We start from the raw sequence: 16,130 nt of genomic DNA on the forward strand, positions 1-16,130 counted from the left end.
CAGTTCTACCACTAGACGAACTCGGTCAGTTAAAATATCCTGAAAAAATCCTACACATAAATTTCCGTCCCCCAACAAATTTAGAAATCTAAGTTGTAACAACAAAATTGTAGACCTCACCTGGGATTTGAACCAAAACAATTGTAGCCCACACCTTGAAGTGGCCTTCAGGCCTTGTGTGTCTGGCGCCTTGCATAACAAAAACAATTGTAGCCCACACCTTGAAGTGGCCTTCAGGCCTTGTGTGTCTGGCGACTTGCATGACAAAAACAATTGTAGCCCACACCTTGAAGTGGCCTTCAGGCCTTGTGTGTCTGGCGCCTTGCATAACAAAAACAATTGTAGCCCACACCTTGAAGTGGCCTTCAGGCCTTGTGTGTCTGGCGACTTGCATAACAAAAACAATTGTAGCCCACACCTTGAAGTGGCCTTCAGGCCTTGTGTGTCTGGCGACTTGCATAACAAAAACAATTGTAGCCCACACCTTGAAGTGGCCTTCAGGCCTTGTGTGTTTGGCGACTTGCATAACAAAAACAATTGTAGCCCACACTTTGAAGTGGCCTTCAGGCCTTGTGTGTCTGGCGCCTTGCATAACAAAAACAATTGTAGCCCACACCTTGAAGTGGCCTTCAGGCCTTGTGTGTCTGGCGACTTGCATAACAAAAACAATTGTAGCCCACACCTTGAAGTGGCCTTCAGGCCTTGTGTGTCTGGCGCCTTGCATAACAAAAACAATTGTAGCCCACACCTTGAAGTGGCCTTCAGGCCTTGTGTGTCTGGCGACTTGCATAACAAAAACAATTGTAGCCCACACCTTGAAGTGGCCTTCAGGCCTTGTGTGTCTGGCGCCTTGCATAACAAAAACAATTGTAGCCCACACCTTGAGGTGGCCTTCAGGCCTTGTGTGTCTGGCGCCTTGCATAACAAAAACAATTGTAGCCCACACCTTGAAGTGGCCTTCAGGCCTTGTGTGTCTGGCGACTTGCATAACAAAAACAATTGTAGCCCACACCTTGAGGTGGCCTTCAGGCCTTGTGTGTCTGGCGCCTTGCATAACAAAAACAATTGTAGCCCACACCTTGAAGTGGCCTTCAGGCCTTGTGTGTCTGGCGACTTGCATAACAAAAACAATTGTAGCCCACACCTTGAAGTGGCCTTCAGGCCTTGTGTGTCTGGCGACTTGCATAACAAAAACAATTGTAGCCCACACCTTGAAGTGGCCTTCAGGCCTTGTGTGTCTGGCGACTTGCATAACAAAACAAATGTACCTGTAGTAAGTGTTCTCCACACCTGGGTTTTGGGAGGTGGGTCCTCCTCCTAAAGTCTAAGACTGCCCTGCCAAATTAAGTAATTGCCTCCCTGTCATTCGCAGCAGCAGGAACGCAGGTATAAAGTTCTCTTTAAAGACAGTGGACACCCTTGTCATATGAAGTTGTGTGCTTTCTGATGTTTGATTTCAAGACCTCAAATTCTAAACTTGAGGTCTCGAAATCAAATTCGTGAAAAAATTACTTCTTCCTCGAAAACTACGTTACTTCAGAGGGAGCCGTTCTAATATATAAAGAATGTAACGTTGTTGAGTTTTTTCAAAACGTAAAGCTACGAAAAGCCTTTTTTGTAACAATTAAAATTTTTTTTTTTTTTGAAAGATTCTGTACGCTTTGATACGCTCCTTATACATGTTATACCTCGTTCACACAGCCCTACGACCTTACAAGACCATGCCGATCACTGCAATCTAAAAAAAATTATCAATTCGGGACACAATCGCTGTCAAAATCATGCAAGCAATAATCCAAATTAAAGACTGCACGCAACATTTTCATTTCAATGCATTTATTTTGTACAAAAGTACTGCTTCTACGTCAACACTGTTGCTGACTCACTGTCACTATGACTACACCTACATGTAGACCCATGCTGATCTAGTAGTTTTCTACCTCAAAATGGTTGACGACAGTACTGGGATCTCACCACGATGCAATCACACTGCTTGTGCGATCAGGGCGTTCCCACTACGACTTTTCCCCGCTCATTGTTGGCTACGCCCCGGCTGCGCTTATTTTGAACATGTTCAAAATAAGCTGTTGGAGAGAATGCATTTTCCCCACCCGAGAGATCCCACCCCGCCCAAACCACGCCCATGCAGATCCTCCCATGTTTGGCCCACAATTGGCCACGCTCTCGGCCACTTTTCCATTGTAGTAGAAACGGCGTCTATGTGTGAACGGGGTATTAGGGGTGTGATAAAGCGCTGTATAAGGAACCAAATATTCTTACTAGGATTGGTGGTGCACATAAAAACCAGAACATGTATCATGAAGAGTAAAGCACCCTTGTGTACGTACAGGTTTCCTTAAACAGCTACCTGAGCGGAAGGTTTTTAACGGAAATGGTATTTAGACTTGTTTATAATGCACTTGTTGACCATTTTAATGTAATTTTGATGTGTTTACACTTCTGATTTTTTCGTAATTATCGATTAAAAAATCAGGCCCCAACCTAAAGGTTTTGAAAAACTAAAAACACTTCTGCCGTTGAGAGCGCGCGCCAAAGGACAATGCCGCTGACGTCATTTGTGGGAGTTTGCTTTGTTATACCTCCACGCTGCAACAAAGCGGCTTTACAAATTGGAGCTCCCAACTATGACGTTTTAAGAGTGATTACGTAACGGGGCTTTTCGCAAATCTCTCAGAAAAGCACTGGATAAGGGTATTCAAAATGATTGTTTTTTTACACAATCAAAATCTATTTATAATCATATGACTCGATTTCCTTATTCATTGAAAACATTTTAAATGGAATTCAGCAAAGTTCACGACTTGACATTTTCGTTCAAGCAGGTCTTTAAAACACTTTCTACTTCAATACTTTGTGTAGACCAAGTAAAGAGATGATATCAACAGACGAGTCAAATGGATCGTCATGCCCAAGGAATAACCAGACTACTGATTTGCATATCATTGCACAGACTCCTTCAAGAATTCACCTCGTTCTAAACCACTATCAGGTATGTACTGCAGACTACTGATTTGCATATCAATGCACAGACTCCTTCAAGAATTCACCCTGTACTAAACCACTATCAGGTATGTACTACAGACTACTGATTTGCATGTCTTTGCACAGACTCCTTTAAGAATTCACCTCGTTCTAAACCACTATCAGGTATGTACTGCAGACTACTGATTTGCATATCAATGCACAGACTCCTTCAAGAATTCACCCTGTACTAAACCACTATCAGGTATGTACTACAGACTACTGATTTGCATGTCTTTGCACAGACTCCTTCAAGAATTCACCATGTACTAAACCACTATCAGGTATGTACTGCAGACTACTGATTTGCATATCGTTGCACAGACTCCTTCAAGAATCCACCCCATACTAACTTTGTTGTGCTTAACTGGTGCTTAAGCAGCTCTTTTATAGGCCCAGAAACCTGCATGTGCTGTACATGTAGTTCTATTTATTGTTTTATTTTCTTATCAGATGTTGTTCTTACTGCGACTGCAACAATCTATTCAGAGTTTACAGCAATCTATGGAAGCAGACCAGAATATGTTTGTGTCTAAAGACAAACCCGCTCCCCTGATCAGCCGGGTTGTGGCTTTTGAAGCCCCTGACATCCTAGCAACCCTCGTCATGCCTCCTATACCTGGCGAGGAGGATGACGAGGACGATAAAGAAGATGCCATTAAAGGGGATTCTTCCTTGGGAAGGACTGGTACAACTCTATCCGATGTTGGCTCTACCAGTGATGCTGTGGAGTCGAATGTTAACAACAAAACGGATGAAAAACACTTAACCAATGATGAGAGGTCATCAGGAGCACCTGATGAAGGCTCACCTGACAGTGATATACCCACAGTAGAGATCTCTGATTCATCACCCATTAAAGACTTGACCACAGAAAGGTTTCAGGGTACTCAGTTTGACGTAACCTCTAAAGCGTCTGCGGGAGCTCCTATAAGTGGTGGCCCCCCTGGTGCTGTTGTAGTCTCAGAGGAGATGTCGGTTAAGAGATCATCCTCGATATCGCAATCTAGGCTTCCTTCAGACAGCTCCACTCTCTCCAACCAATCACAGCGTCGTAAATCACAGGAGGTGCTGACGAGCCACTCCGCGTCTGGAAGTCCAGTCTTCAGGAATACAGACCTTGGCCAACCTCCTAGGAGCTCCTCCCAGTCAGATCTTGCCCGTGTCCATCACACCCAAATGTCCTTCTCCACATTACAACAGATGGAATCTAACTCTAGTAAAGCCTCATCCTTGACGTCTTTGGACGAGTCTGTTGACCTGGATATGATTTCATTGAGTAGTGATTCAAGCGAAGGTTTTGTGATGGCGGTCAAGACCGATGGACAATCGCTTGGTAGCAGTCAAGGCACAGAGACAGACAGCGATATCGGTAAGTCAGTCCAGGGATGTGATTTCCTTCGCTTTTAAACCAAATTCAGGGTTTTTCCCTAAACAAAGAAAACGTGTCCCCGTAAAAAATAAAATTTTAATAATAAATAAATAAATAAATAAAATTTGTTTTTAAGATCAACTTCATAAAACAATGAAGATATAACCATTCAATAACGTCCCAGATTGTTGAGTAGGGCTTTTATAAACCAAAGATAAATGTTAATACTGGGTTTCATGCTCGCATTTTTTCGAACTCTCATACATGTACATGTACTTTTTGCAAGTTCAGGTTTTTTCTTAACAGCCTATCCTTCATATCATATACATGTAAAATGGGATTCGAGGCATTTCATGGTGCAGTCGGTGAAAGCTAGAGGGGAAATTTTGTGGTAGCAGGCAATCTATTTTTCAGCTCTGAGTGCTGGGTGGAAATTGTCAGTGCTGTGCAGGCCCGACTAGTGCCACCAACCGTGACTACAACGCTGCACGACACCCTACGTAACTACAAACTTCCAGCTTTGTCCTCACTTACATGAGGACTCTACTGACAATTGGGAAAAAAACAAAAATTTATTTGACTTCTCATGTCCTGGTTATTTGGTGTTTGACTTTTCAGGGCAAGATCAGAGCAAAGTATCAGCAGAAAGTGCTGAAGAGACATTACCTGCTGCACCAATAGAAGATTACAAGGATAACAAACACAAACTCAAACAGGTACTTTCACCATAATAGTATAATAATAACCAGTTTTTATACAGCGCTTTTCACACCCGAAGGGCGTCTTTCCAACATTATTACCCTTGGTCACTGAGCCTTAAATCATACCTTTAACTAGCTCAGCTCCCTGGCACTGCTGTTCAGAGCTCTACATGTACATCATCGAGTGCCAAATAGTTTTGCGCATGCGCGAGACTTTCAGAAAGTTCAAGATGAGATGAATTATTCATAGCAGTGACCCCGTCACTGTTATGTATGTGCATGTTCCTATGACTTACAATCGAGACCAAATCGGACGTCAACGGTGAGTTGTGTTGGTGTTTATGAGTGAAATTGAATTTCCCTGCTATTAAAACAATGTTTGTTACAGAGGAAAATTATTATTCTATCAAACTATTCTGTTTACATAGCAGCAAACCCTCTGGATTAATCAAAATCAGTGGGATTCCCCCCCCCCACCCCCGTCTGTTTTTTTTTTGCTGGGCTATTTGGCATCCTCAGTGCCCAAACTAAACATCAAACACTATGCACAATGTTTATTACAATGCACACGTCACACAAAGCGACAATTGCCCTTTGCTTGTGTGCATTACTCTTGATAAAAAATGCTTTACCAGAGCGTCGTGGTGTGTTACAAAAATAAACAGGAAATTGTTTTCAAAGGGTTTACTCTCTCAATTTTGAGTGGAATACATTTACATGTAGTTGTTACATTTGTATATATATTACGTAAGTGTGAGGGCTATTTCTCACCAAGAAAATTCACATTCCGAAGGTTTTGAAGGATCAATTTGACTCAAAATCCCACAATTAGAACTAACTTCGTTGCACATCATGTTAAAGGATCACGTTGCCTTGGATTCGCGAGTTGGTCAGTATAAAAAGCGTTTGTAACTGTTTGTTATAAAATGCATATGGTTAGAAAGATGTTGTTAAAGTAGAATACAATGATCCACACAAACATGCCTCCAAATTGTACAGTTTTCTTTTTACATGCACCTCGTCCACTAACACAGTCGGCCATTTATGGGAGTCAAATTTTTTACTCCCATATGGCCGACCGTGTTAGTTCGTAAAGTAAAAGGCACACAATTTTGAGGCAAAATTGTGTGGATCAATGTATTCTACTTTTAAAACATCTTTCTAACCATATGCTTTTTATTACAAAGGTTACAGACGCTTTTTATAGACCAACTAGCCCGATTCAAGGCAACGTGTTCTTTTAAGTTTTCCATCTTGGCTTTTAATTGGTCAAGGAACGCGATGACCCTGAATCGTTTTCAACGGTTGAAAGGCTACATGTATGTTTTGTTTACGATTTCGACACAAGAGGGTGCTTGCCAACAATTTTGCACATGCATCCCGGTCCAGCATCAGCATCCATAAGCTCAGTTGTTTCTTGTTATGTTGCGTCCTTCTTCAGTCTCCTCCTGCCCTTGCTCCTGTTTCCATCGATAGGTTCCTAAAGAACTAGGGGGCTCACAGCTAGCTCTGGATGGCGGATAAAGTGGTCAGCCACCCTCATCCTTTCTTCAAAAGGGGAGGGATAAAGAATATACAGTTTTTGATGTGTAAATGTATGGAATATTTGTATTTTGTTTGACAAGGTGTCTGTAGTCACCTTTCATCTGATTGGTGTAAATGCAGCTGTAGAGATCAATGGGTTGGACATTGCAGTCAAGGCTGACGTGGCTCACCTTGAAAGAGAGGAGAAAGGAAATGCAGACTACTCAGCATTCATGTCAACAATAGCAGCAGGTAATGTATGCTAGAGAGTCTGGATACTATACTTTCTTTAAAGGAACATTACAGAATTGGTTTTGCTAACAAAACAGTTGCTGACAGTGTACACACTTTATGTAATCCACTATATACATGAACTGACAAACCTGTAGAAGTTTGAGATCAATCGGCTATCTCGGTCACGAGAAAAAAGTGAAAAACCGATCACATATTTTGCCACTCATTGATGCAAAAATAAAAAAATGAAAAAACGCTCACTGAGCGATAAACTCAAAATGCGAATTTTGATTATTTATTTCTCTTCAAATATGACATTTCAGACAGAAATATATCAAGGGATGTTTTCTACTATAATCATCAATGGATCGTGTAAGTTTTATGTAAATCTGTGATCTTCACGATTTTTGTTTCTTACCAGTTCTGTAATGTTCCTTTAAATAATCTTTAAACTTTTGAGTAGCTTTTCGAGACCCATTTCGATAAGGTATTATAAATTATACTACACAGGAATAGGTCCAGAAACAAAGTTTCACTTAACCTTGCAGGAAAAAATACTGCAGAGCCAAGTGCTATTAATATTATAAGGAATTGGAGTTGAAGAGATTTCCAACTGTTTGTGTAAAGATATTACTTGAAATCTTTGAAGAGTAAAGTGAATATGATTCTCTTCTCTTTTTGTTCCTGCGTTAATGTTTGTAGTTATAACTTCACCAGGAAAGTCAAATAAGACAACAGTTAAAGCCATGGGGAATCTTTTTAGTTTTCCCCGCTTCAAAGGTAAGTTTAACGGGACAATCTATTGGTGCTGTACATGTACATGTTGTTTAACACTTGCTTATTTTAACACCTTGTATCATGTTTATAATGAGTTAGAGGTGCTAAATGTACATGTATCACACAAGCGCGAGTGGAATACGGAAATATATAGCGCTTCTGCGTCCCATATCCAACGAGGCCGAAGGCCGAGTTGGATAAGGGACGCAGACGCTCTATATTTTTTTGTATTTCCACGAGCGCGCGTGTGATAACGTATTCATCTTCAAGCAAATTTGGCGCGTAACCATAGAACACACAAGATGCAGGTAGTAATACTAGCCGTGCAATATAGGTTTTTATCACCACTCCATTCTGCAAATCTGATTGGAGGATTAGAAGATAATGTGCATACTGCAGCGAACATTCAGGCAAGTCCAAAAAGTGACTTTTTGTTAGACAATTCACTGTAAACATGGTGAAGGCAAAGTATACCTTTGGTTGTCGGAGTCTGTATATTGTTTTAATCCAATATACATGTAATGCAGATTTATGCAATGAAAGTAGCCAGCGAAAAAAAAAATCATTTTTAAAGGGCGGTTGCGTTTTTGACATATTATTGCCGAAAATTGGAAGCAAAAATATGTTAAACATGTTAAAGCCATTATACACTTTCGGTACGGAAAAAAAAAAATTCACAGATTTAAAAATAATTTACAGGGTTTACAGAAGGTAATGGTGAAAGACTTCTCTTGAAATATTGTTCCATGAAATGCTTTACTTTTTGAGAAAACATTAAAACAATATCAATTCTCGATGACGAGAATTACAGATTTATTATAAACACATGTCATGACACGGCGAAACGCGCGAAAACAGGAGTGGGTTTTCCTGTTATTTTCTCCCGACTCCGATGACCGATTGAGCCTAAATTTTCACAGGTTTGTTATTTTATATATAAGTTGTGATACACAAAGTGTGGGATTTGGACAATACTGTTTACCGAAAGTGTAAGGCAGTGGACACTATTGGTAATTACTCAAAATAATTATTATCATAAAACCTTTCTTGATTATGAGTAATGGGGAGAGGTTGATAGTATGAAACATTGTGAGAAACAGCTCCCTCTGAAGTAATGTAGTTTTTGAGAAAGAAGCAATTTTCCAACGAATTTGATTTCGAGACCTCAGATTTAGAATTTGAGGTCTCGAAATCAAGCTTCTGAAAGCACACAACTTCGTGTGACCATGGTGTGACAAGGGTGTTTTTTCTTTCATTAATATCTCGCCACTTCGACGACCTATTGAGCTCAAATTTTCACAGGTTTGTTGTTTCATGCTTATGTTGAGATACACCCAGTGAAAAGACTGGTCTTTGACAATTACCAATAGTGTCCAATGTCTTTAAAGCGGGAAGAATAACCCCTAAGTAAGAACACACAGAGAATCGATCTGACAGTATGTTTTCTCAAATTAAAATTTTGATGAATCAAAACTAGGTTTTCTCCACATTTACCACATTTAACCACATTACTTTAGAATGAAATGTTTCTTTCAATGATGTACACTATCGAGCGCTAATGTACATGCACGTTCTAAAAATAGCACAAGGGTGAAATTTATAGCAATATTGTTTTGTCTCAAGTAAAGCCAAGGATGATACTTTGTAGTGATGTAAAAGGTTTTATGAAATATTTTTGTTTTTTGGTGGGGTGGAGTTGTAAATATTAACTAAAAAAAACAGTTTTTCATACCCCAAGATCGGCCTAAAGTGGCCTAAACACAAATGAACTGTTACCATGGCAACGTGTTATATTATGATTTGAAATGTAAATGTTGTTTATTTGGACCCCAAGTCCCTACCATCCACAAAGTATAAGAAAAATATTCCCTTTTTTTTTTACCGTGGACACGTATTTCGATATTATGTGAAAAGACCCTTAAAAAGGCATTTTTCACGTTTTTGGGAAAAAAGTCTAGTTTTGAGGCAGTACTGTCACAACAGGATACAATTGCCCAAGTTTTTGACACCAGATATGGAAAGACCAATGTTGGCCCTAATCACAGCCGAAAGGAAAATTTTCTGAGACCCCTGGCAAGTTGACATTTTGGGGTCCAAAAATAGGGTAAAAATGTTGATTTTGCAAGTTCTAAAAACATACTGTCGTGCATGATGCAAAATAGCACAAGGGTGATATTTAAAGCAATAATTTTTTTTCTCAAGGAAGGCCAAGGATGATACTTTGTAGTGATATAAAAAGTTTTTTGAAATAATGTTGCATTTTGGTGGGGTGGAGTTGTAAATATGAGCTAAAAACCAGTTTTTCAGACCCCAAAATCGGCCTAAAATGGCCAAAAAAACAAAAAGAGCCGTAACCATGGCAACGGGCTATATATAGAATTGAAAATGCAATTTTGTTTACTTGCACCCAAAGGCCCTTCCACCCACAAAGTATACAAAAAATTCATTTTTTGACCGTGAGCAACTATGTCAATTATTTACCTGAGCTGACTCTTAAAATGCTCTTGCGCTTCTGTAATTAAATAGAATGGTTTTAAGTTGAAACTGTTCTACATGTAGCATGTTCCAGTTTTTTATATTGTTGGGATGAGAGTTCCATCTTGTAAGGAGCGTTGGTCGTAGAACTTTGTGTGGATGGGAAAACACTGTTAGTAGACCTTCCAAACTGGATGGGTTTATCAACATGACTGCTCAAGTCTGGTGATTCATAATACACTGCACTTTCTGACTGACTCTATGGTGAAGAAACAATTTACAAACCTGGTTACTTCATCATACTAAACTGATAAGTTTATGTAGTTTTTGCTTTGGTGCAATCAATCTCTTTTCAAATGGGTGCGTTGGATTAGCTGCCCTGGGTCGACCCCGGTACATTCGAATAGCTTTGACATCATTCCAGGGGCTCACTCGGGTCAGTCCAAGTACCATGACCTGATTGTGCTTGTGGAGTTGGTCACTTGGGCCTGACCCCATCAGGTGCATGACGTCACCACGAGAGGATGAGCGATCGTTCGATAACCTCTTGTCAGGGGCTCACTCGAGTAAGCATCGCGAATTTGACACAGGGAAGGTAATCAAACGCACCCAATGTTGGACCCTTTAGACAAATATACCAAGATTCACTTGCATGATAATTTGGTTATATTTTGTGGGATCGCGACAGGATTTTGCGGGATTGCTGTGGGATTTTGCGGGATCGCCGTGGGATTTTGCACAGTCTTTTAACAACACAAAGTACTGCTATTTCAATAACTGCAATCTCAACAATTGTCAATGACTGCCCATGTACAGTACAACTGAATGTACAATGTGCACAAATTGAAGAGGTTTCCCATTTCTAGGCATCAATATAAACCACAAGGGAAACTGACTGGGTAAAATTTGAAATGTTTTTTAATTTGGGGTTGAACGAAGAATTTACTGTGGATTCGACATAAAACGTCAAAGTAAAGGTCATATCCAATGTTAAACTAGAATCCCAATGAATTTCTAAACACAAAACTACATGTATCATTTTTTGTTATTTTTTTTGTGTGAACTTTTTTACTGGCAAAACTTTGTTACAGAAATAAACAATATTAACATTGTCTGGGCATTTTATTATGATTATACAGTAGTGAATGGTCTATAATATAAACAATACCTCTGTTTGGTTAGGGATATTTATGTTTAAAGGCACTGAACACGTTTGGTAATTGTCAGAGACCAGTATTCTTTAACTTGATGTATCCAAACATATGCATAAACTAACAGGCCTGCGAAAATTTTGACTCAATTTTGACTATCAACAGCTCTCCGTGCGTTGCTTGTTACCAAGTAAGGTTTTATGCTAATATATATTTTGAGTAATTACCAATAGTGTCCACTGCCTTTATTTGTATAATGGGGAGTATAATTATTGAGGAGTAAATGTTTTTAGTTTCTCTTTGTCATGTTGCAGGTGATCGTAGCAAAAAGACAAAAGTAGACGACAAGAAGGAGGTAGATGAATCAGTCAAGGTCCCTGTAGCGCTGTTGAGATTCCAGAGTGGACCAAGAGCAGAAATTCTATCCCCAGGGGGTAGAGATAGAGGCTTTTTACAGTTGCAGGTAAACTTTCAATTAAAGTCGTTTAGTTTGTTACAAATAATTGTTTTGCATTAAATGTGAACAGGGTTGTTGTCTCTGAAATACTGTGATCGTAAAGGAAACTTTTTGTTTTGATTAACATTCAATACATTATACAATTGTTGCACGCTGTGACGGGGTCCATGGCGTTTTGTACACCCGAGGGGGAAAAAACACAGAGGCGAAGGGGAAAATGGCACCTGAGGGTGTACAAAACGCCAAGGACCCCAAATCACAGCGTGCAACAATTGTTTTGTTTTACCTTGGTAACATGAATATTCCTCATCTCAAAGTTATGTCGTCAATTTCAAACATTAAAACGACGGAGTATGCATAGTTTAATAAGCAGTTGTTCAAATAAGAAACCATTCTTCACTGTTCCCCCGAATCCCTGGCCGTTTCGTACTAAGCGCTGGAAATCGGCCAACAGTGGGATCGATCAAGTTGATGTACTCCGGTTAACATCACTCATGTTACCTGCCGCGCTGTGCAGCCATGGTGCATGCGTATTTGTTGCACAGCACGTGATTGGTTCTCGACCAATCAAACTTCACAATTTGTTACCGAGGTATACTTGTACACATATGTACATTGATTTAGGTTTAACAATGTTGTCCATATCTGTGTTTGGGTTGCCAGTCAGAAGCCATGCAACTTTTAGCTGCCATGTTGCCAGGGATCTCACACCCATGTTGAAAAAAATTCAACCCCAAATTATACATTTTGTTGTTTATTATGTTTAATTATTATTTTATTTTTACTTTTGTGGCTGCATGTAATATTAAGAGTCCCTGCCTGTAAGAATGTACCAAGTGGTGATTCATGGGTTCTCAGATCTTCTTCTAAAAAATTACAGTGAAACATTATCATACCAAACGAATAAATCCAAAATATTAGTTTGCTGATGCTTTCGGTTTGGGAGTTATCAGTTATCAAAGTTTCGGCCAAAAAACCGTCGTGAAATGAATAGTACATTCCCTGTAAACACAAAAATGTGCCCCAAGGTCATCCCAACAAAAGTAAAAACTTTTTTTGAAACCTCCAGTTGGGCTTATAACAAAAGTAAACAAATAAATTTGGGATCTCGTTGGCGCATCATGTTACGCGCACCTGAACCTTTGACGAACAGTGCCCTGGTGCCATTTTCAACGCCTCATAATTCAACGCGCCTATAAGATCCCTTGAATTAAACAAGTTCACATGAAAGAGCTTGCATCCCTAATAGAAATTGAAGTGCAAAGTGCGTGGGATCTCATTGGCGCAGAGAAATAATAGAGGTCAAAGTTCAAATTTTAGCAATATATTGCGTTTTGCGCACCTCCATTACCTGGCGCCTCAACAACAAAAAGTTGTTTTATAGCAATGTGGTGTTGGAACAGTTTGAAGAATCTTGGGATCTCTGCAACTTGCATGTCAAAAGATTTTTTGAAAATTTTCTAAAGTATTGCCATTCCACACATTTTGGCTTAAATTGGCACAACATTCACTTTTTTCATCACTGTAAGTATCTATGCCAACAAGTTCCCATCAATGTTTTCTTGTATTTGGTTAAGTTGAGTGTTCCTAAACAGATTTCAATTGAAAAATAATTGGGATCATGTTGGCCCACCAATATAACAAAGGTCAAAGGTCATATGAAACTACACTACTGCCTATTTCGGGCGATTTCGCATCGTCTAGAAATCCACGCGCCAATATGATCCCATTAAATTGTCTGCGTTTTATGATTATATAGATTCTCAGCAACACATAAAAAGCAAAAACCAAATGGGATTTGAGTGGTGCTAACAAATATTCGTCAAAGGTTCAGGTGCGCTTAACATGATGCGCCAACGAGATCCCAATTTTACTTTTGTTATAAGCCCGACTGGAGGTTTCAAAAAATGTTTTACTTTTGTCATGTTTGTTGGGCAAGCTTGGCGCACATTTTTGTGTTTACAGGGAACGTACTATTCGTTTCTCGAGGGTCTTTTGGCCCAAACTTTGATAACTGGTAACTCCAAAACCGAAAGCGTCAGCAAACTAAGATTTTGGATTTATTCGTTTGGCATGATGGTGTATCACTCTAATTTTTTAGAAGAAGATCTGCGAACCCATGAATCACACCCCCCCCCCCCCCCCCCTAATTTGGTACATTCTTACAGACAGGGACACTAAGTAAAACAGAAGTAAAATAATAGCATTACGGAAAGATTCCTAAAATAATTTCCGAGTTTGGCTACATTCTTTTCAATGAGTGGACGCATTAATATTAAATTACTTCAGCGCTTGGTCATTAAACTAAATGGACGAGCAGTTAATCTGCCCCGGGCAGTCAGTAGCCATACCTAAATAAGTCCACTGTTTGGAAAAGGAATTACATATAGAGATAACAGGTGTGAGTTGCTAGAGGAAATCAATGTTTTTATTCTGGCCTCTTCCATTATGGAGCTTTCCTGTAATGAGTTGTCTACCGGTCTAAAGTATTTTTGTATTTATGTACATGTACATGTATTGTTGTCAAATGTAAAACAGTGACATGCATTTTGGTTTTGTGTGTCTAAAACAATTATTTTACTGAGATACACACTAAAAAGTATGAAAGTTTACTTTGAAATGAATTGTTTTGGTTCATGTTGTCAGGTGTGTGGTTTAGATTCGACATTCCGTATGTCCACAATGACTCATCTAGGCAGCTTTGTAACAGATGAAGTAATAGGTGATGCTATGCCAATGTCCATCAAAGTATTCAATTCAAAGATTGAGTTCATGGTAAGAGAAGATTTCATACAATTCATGTTAAATTTAAAAACAGAGAAAATGGTCTGACGTTCCGAACCTAGCAGATGTCTTTCTCGGAAGCTAAATGACAACACGCAAGCAAACATGGACCTCCTAGTGTCCCTCTTTTAAACAAAACTAATGGTATAAACAAAACAGTATTTATACTGTTTTGTTTATACTATTAGTTTTGTTCATGTTTTCCAACTGTGGACCTTTCCGGAACCGTGGACCCTATTGTAATCTTTTGTTTAGTTACCTTGTTTGAATAATAATAATAATAATAATAATACCAAACAATAATAAAACTTATTCATGTAAACATGCTCTAGGGCGCTGAACATGGACAAATAGACAAACTAAAAAAATAAAAAATACGGAATTATAAAAAAAAATGTTCTTAAAAACATTCAACCAGTTAGTACACAAACCTAATATAGAAATCCTGAAGTATTAAAATGCAATGTGTAACCTACTCAGCACAACACAAACCAAAAAGTCTAACCAGAGCAGTCAAGTGGAAATATATGAATAGAGAGAGAGGCAGAAAGGCCTAAGGGGCATTGTCATTGTAGGATTCTGCACGTGTCAAAGGGTGTTTTGGGGCAACTCCATTTCAAATACACGTAATTCATGTTTTTACAATTCATCCTCAACTACATAGAGTTAAAAGATGTTAAATTTGCATTGGGGATAATGAATATTCACTTTTAGAATTAAAATAAAGTAAAACAAAAATTAGCATTTTGTTGACTATTTCTTGATTTGTCTTGCTCTAGGATGATAGTCCAGCATGTTGTTGACTATTTCTTGATTTGTCTTGCTCTAGGATGATAGTCCAGCATGTTGTTGACTATTTCTTGATTTGTCTTGCTCTAGGATGATAGTCCAGCATGTTGTTGACTATTTCTTGATTTGTCTTGCTCTAGGATGATAGTCCGGCCATCTATCCCACACATCCAGGCCCTCAACCAATGTGTCTCGCTTTATCTAAGGTCTTCATTCATCGCTCAGCAGATGGGGTCTTCCACATAGAAGGTAATAATAATAAGAAATAACTGTAAGTTTTTATATAACGCTTTACACACCTAAAGGGCAATCCAAAGCCAAGACCGTCCCAAAGCCAAGGGCATCCCAAAGCCAAGGGTGTCCCAAAGCCAAGGCGTCCAAAAGCCAAGAGCGTCCAAAAGCCAAGGCGTCCCAAAGCCAATGGCGTCCAAAAGCCAAGATGTTCAAAGTCAAGGGCGCGTCCCAAGCCAAGGGCGTCCCAAAGCCAAGGGTGTCCCAAAGCCAAGGGCGTCCAAAAGCCAAGGCGTCCCAAAGCCAATGGCGTCCAAAAACCAAGATGTTCAAAGTCAAGGGCGTCCCAAGCCAAGGGCGTCCCAAAGCCAAGGGTGTCCCAAAACCAAGGGCGTCCAAAAGCCAAGGGCGTCCAAAAGCCAAGGCGTCCCAAAGCCAATGGCGTCCAAAAGCCAAGATGTTCAAAGTCAAGGGCGTCCCAAGCCAAGGGCGTCCCAAAGCCAAGGGTGTCCCAAAGCCAAGGGCGTCCAAAAGCCAAGGGCGTCCAAAAGCCAAGACCGTCTCAAAGCCAAGGGCATCCCAAAGCCAAGGGC

At 39.7% G+C, this 16,130-nt stretch overlaps 1 protein-coding gene across 5 annotated transcripts in view; it reads left to right on the plus strand.

Annotated features, from left to right (window-relative positions):
- Nucleotides 1–16,130, plus strand: part of LOC117305072 (UHRF1-binding protein 1-like) — a 58,031-nt gene that overhangs the window by 37,957 nt on the left and 3,944 nt on the right. For 3 of the 5 annotated variants that reach the window (XM_033789792.1, XM_033789794.1, XM_033789793.1), the window contains 8 exons: nucleotides 2,881–3,010; nucleotides 3,496–4,414; nucleotides 5,033–5,130; nucleotides 6,741–6,891; nucleotides 7,576–7,653; nucleotides 11,591–11,739; nucleotides 14,380–14,508; nucleotides 15,447–15,555. In XM_033789792.1, coding sequence (XP_033645683.1) covers nucleotides 2,881–3,010; nucleotides 3,496–4,414; nucleotides 5,033–5,130; nucleotides 6,741–6,891; nucleotides 7,576–7,653; nucleotides 11,591–11,739; nucleotides 14,380–14,508; nucleotides 15,447–15,555 — 1,763 coding nt within the window. The remainder of the gene's footprint in view (nucleotides 1–2,880; nucleotides 3,011–3,495; nucleotides 4,415–5,032; nucleotides 5,131–6,740; nucleotides 6,892–7,575; nucleotides 7,654–11,590; nucleotides 11,740–14,379; nucleotides 14,509–15,446; nucleotides 15,556–16,130) is intronic. The other 2 variants (XM_033789795.1, XM_033789796.1) reach the window with 1 other exon arrangement.

This window comes from Asterias rubens, chromosome 22 (genome assembly GCF_902459465.1).
Source record: "Asterias rubens chromosome 22, eAstRub1.3, whole genome shotgun sequence".
NCBI classification, from domain to species: domain Eukaryota; kingdom Metazoa; phylum Echinodermata; class Asteroidea; order Forcipulatida; family Asteriidae; genus Asterias; species Asterias rubens.